The sequence below is a fragment of the Hippopotamus amphibius genome, chromosome 14 (assembly GCF_030028045.1).
Source record: "Hippopotamus amphibius kiboko isolate mHipAmp2 chromosome 14, mHipAmp2.hap2, whole genome shotgun sequence".
Classification (NCBI taxonomy): domain Eukaryota; kingdom Metazoa; phylum Chordata; class Mammalia; order Artiodactyla; family Hippopotamidae; genus Hippopotamus; species Hippopotamus amphibius.
In genome coordinates, this window is record NC_080199.1 from 31,445,824 (window position 1) to 31,449,843 (window position 4,020).

The 4,020-nt window shown below is 58.9% G+C and overlaps 1 protein-coding gene across 1 annotated transcript; it reads left to right on the plus strand.

Annotated features, from left to right (window-relative positions):
* Positions 1-233: 233 nt before the first annotated feature.
* On the plus strand, positions 234-2,393 carry POU4F1 (POU class 4 homeobox 1). The gene is made up of 2 exons (XM_057707720.1): positions 234-599; positions 1,257-2,393. The coding sequence occupies exons 1-2, from the start codon at positions 477-479 to the stop codon at positions 2,391-2,393; spliced, it is 1,260 nt and encodes a 419-aa protein (XP_057563703.1). The 5' UTR covers positions 234-476.
* Positions 2,394-4,020: the final 1,627 nt, after the last annotated feature.

The following is a 4,020-nucleotide window of genomic DNA, read 5'->3' on the forward strand; positions in this document are numbered from 1 at the left end:
TGCGCTGTCCTTGCTGGTGGTCACTATAAGAGCGGCTCCCACGCGCCGGTCGCGGCAGGACGAGCGCGCGCGCGCGCGCAGACGCACGGCGCCGCCGAGAGGGAGAGCGCGCCTCAGACAGACGGAGACAGCTGATGCCTGTCAGCGCGGCGGGCCCGCGAGCTCTCGCGAGAGTTCCCCGGACCGGCCGCGAGAATTGGGGCTCAGGTGTAAGAGGAGTGCATCCCGTCGGCGCACCGGGCTAGAGCTCTCGGAGAAGTGGGATCGCGAGGCCGGTGCGCGGCGGTCTGCGCGGTCAGAGGAGCCCCAGGCGGCAGCAGCGGCAGCAGAAGCAGCAGCGGCCCCCGGCGCAGCCGCCGCCTCCGCGCCGCCAGCCGCCGCGGCTGCAGCCTCCGAAGGGAGGCCGGGGGAGCCGGCTTGCGCACTTTCCCGCGGACTTTCGGAGTGTTTGTGGATTTACATGCCAAGCCATCAAGATGATGTCCATGAACAGCAAGCAGCCTCACTTTGCCATGCATCCCACCCTCCCTGAGCACAAGTACCCGTCGCTGCACTCCAGCTCCGAGGCCATCCGGCGGGCCTGCCTGCCCACGCCGCCGGTAAGCGCCCCAAGCCCGCGGACCCGGCCCGCGCGCCCGCCCCCTCCCCGTCTCCGAGACGCTGCATGTCGGGTGCTGATGTGTGCACAGGTCCCGGTGCGGGGATTTGCGGGCAGGGATTTTTAGAAGAATCCCGCTGCAAGGCAGGCTTTGTACAGTGGTGCTTAATGTCGTGTTCCCGTCGCCTCTGCCTCGGTGTCGGGCGCCGGCGATCGGAGTGGGGAGCGCTGGGGCCATGACTCTCGACTTCCCTCCACTTTCTCTGTTAATTTCATGCCTTGGAAAGGCGGTCTCTGTGCGTGTTCGGGTGCGTGACACGGGTCCCCAGCTGCGAGTTACATCTTCATTTCTTCTTCTTTTCCCCTCCTTTTTCGTCTCCCACGCCCGTCCTCGGAATGTGTTCCTATATCCCCCTCTCCCCTGCATCTGCCCCTCTCCTCACACTCCCGTCCCTTCTCATCTGACCCCCTGTCTCGTCCCCAATGTGTCCCTATTCTGTCTTTCCTGGTCTCCACTGTCCCCACCCCGTTGTTATTATTTTGGTTGCTTTGTTTTTGCCTTTTGCTTGTTGTGCTCTCCGGCTTGTGTGTGGTTTTGTTTTGTGTTTTTGCTTTTTTGGTTTTGTGGTTTTTTTGGTTTGGTTTGTGTCGCCTGCAGCTGCAGAGCAACCTCTTCGCCAGCCTAGACGAAACGCTGCTGGCGCGGGCCGAGGCGCTGGCGGCCGTGGACATCGCCGTGTCCCAGGGCAAGAGCCACCCGTTCAAGCCGGACGCCACGTACCACACGATGAACAGCGTGCCATGCACGTCCACGTCCACCGTGCCGCTGGCGCACCACCACCACCACCACCACCACCACCAGGCGCTCGAGCCCGGTGACCTGCTGGACCACATCTCGTCGCCCTCGCTCGCGCTCATGGCCGGCGCGGGCGGCGCGGGCGCGGCGGGCGGCGGCGGCGGCGCCCACGACGGCCCGGGGGGCGGCGGCGGCCCGGGGGGCGGCGGCGGCCCCGGCGGTGGCGGCCCGGGGGGCGGCGGCGGGGGCGGCGGCCCGGGGGGCGGCGGCGGGGGCCCGGGCGGCGGGCTGCTGGGCGGCTCGGCGCATCCGCACCCGCACATGCACGGCCTGGGCCACCTGTCGCACCCGGCGGCGGCGGCCGCCATGAACATGCCGTCGGGGCTGCCGCACCCCGGGCTGGTGGCGGCGGCGGCGCACCACGGCGCGGCGGCGGCGGCGGCGGCGGCCGGGCAGGTGGCGGCGGCGTCGGCGGCGGCGGCGGTGGTGGGCGCGGCGGGCCTGGCGTCCATCTGCGACTCGGACACGGACCCGCGCGAGCTCGAGGCGTTCGCCGAGCGCTTCAAGCAGCGGCGCATCAAGCTGGGCGTGACGCAGGCCGACGTGGGCTCGGCGCTGGCCAACCTCAAGATCCCGGGCGTGGGCTCGCTCAGCCAGAGCACCATCTGCAGGTTCGAGTCGCTCACGCTGTCGCACAACAACATGATCGCGCTCAAGCCCATCCTGCAGGCGTGGCTGGAAGAGGCCGAGGGCGCGCAGCGCGAGAAAATGAACAAGCCCGAGCTCTTCAACGGCGGCGAGAAGAAGCGCAAGCGGACTTCCATCGCTGCGCCGGAGAAGCGCTCCCTGGAGGCCTACTTCGCGGTACAGCCCCGGCCCTCGTCCGAGAAGATCGCCGCCATCGCCGAGAAACTGGACCTCAAAAAGAACGTGGTGCGGGTGTGGTTTTGCAACCAGAGACAGAAGCAGAAGCGGATGAAATTCTCCGCCACTTACTGAGGGGGATGGGAGGTACCGGGCGGGGCAGAGCCGGGCTCGGAAGGGGCATTTCGGGGTGGGGGGGGCTTTTCCCGGGCCTGCTTCCCCCCGGATTTAGAGTGTCCGTTATCCTGCTTGCATTGGGGGAGTCCCTCCTCGGGCGCTCTCCTCCACCTCCTCTCTGCTCTCCCTGCCCTTGCCCTCCCCAGCCTGGAGGACTGGGGTGCGGGTGTGGACACAGGAGAGAAGGGCGGGGGAGAAGGGGGAGCACTTGGGAGAGTGGGGAGTGGGGGGAAGGAAAGCAGAGACTGGAGGAGGGGTTTTGAGGAGCAGGATGGTTCTGGGGGTAAGGGTGGGAGGAGACTCGGGAACGGTAGGGAAATGGGCTGTTTTTGACCAGAGACACTTATCAAAAACTCCTGAGGACCAAGGAACTATGTACAAAAAAACTTACCAACCACCAAAAACTAGACAAATAAAGACAAACTAAAACAAAACAGAACAAAAGCAAAGAGAAAAAAAAATGCTTTAGAAATTTAACTTCGGAGAGCCGTATTCTGCAGCTTCATCCCCTGTAAGGAAGAGAAAAAAGAGCACTACATTTATTACCACGGCCCCAACCCTACACACATGAACTGAGTCAAAGACCGAAAACCAGATGAACCGGAAGGTGAAATTCTGGGTAGCAAAGCTAGTTGTTCTGTCTGTGTGTTTAATTTAATTTTCCCTCTAAGTCTCACCCACACCCCATCCAAGTCCTGTTTGATTTATTTTCTGTCTTTTCCAATGAGACTCCTATGGCTGCTCTCCATTGCCAGAAAGTGAGTGGGGCACAGCTGAAGGGGGTGGGGGGTGGCTGCTTATTTAGGTAAAGTCCAAGTTTTCCAGTGACCTGGCCTATACTCCTGTGGCCTGATAGGTCAGGTGGGGGTCCTTGGGGAGACAGAGGCATAGTCTTTGAGCTGAATAAAAAGCAGAATATAGAGGCTCCGAAATAAATACTTTAGTCTAAGAAAATAGAACAATTTTAACCCGTTTTTTCTCTTTCCATTTTTGCTCTTATATCTAAGATCTAGAAAACAGACCATTTCAAAATAAGCTTTTCCTCCCACTCATAGAAGTTGCTTGCCCTTTCATTTATTTTTCTGAGTGGCTTATTTTGAACTATTTACTGCCTTTTTTTCCCTTTTTCCTATTGATTCAAATAGATTGATGGGGTGGCAGACAGTAGGAGAGATACTCTGTCCCGTTTTCTCCGCAGAACAGGACCTATCTTGCTTTTCTAGGTCCCCTTTCCTTCTCTCTTGGAGAACATGAAATCATTGAAATATTGAGATGTTCCTGCTTTCACTTGGAGCAGGACTTGGCTGTGAGAAAATCAACTAAATCCTAGATGAGAGGAAGACAGGTTTAAAGCCCTCCATTTATTTCAAAAGGGTCTGCATGTTGGGAGGGGGGGAAGCAGAACAACTGTTTTATTATTATTATTATTATTATCCAAAAGTAATTTATTGCTGGGGATAAATGTTGGGTAGCAAGAACTTTAATTTGCACTATGAGTCTCCCAAATAGAAAATCATGTATAGTATTTCATAGTAATAATCAAGGTACTTGATGAACTACTGATGGATTAAAAACGAGAGAGAGA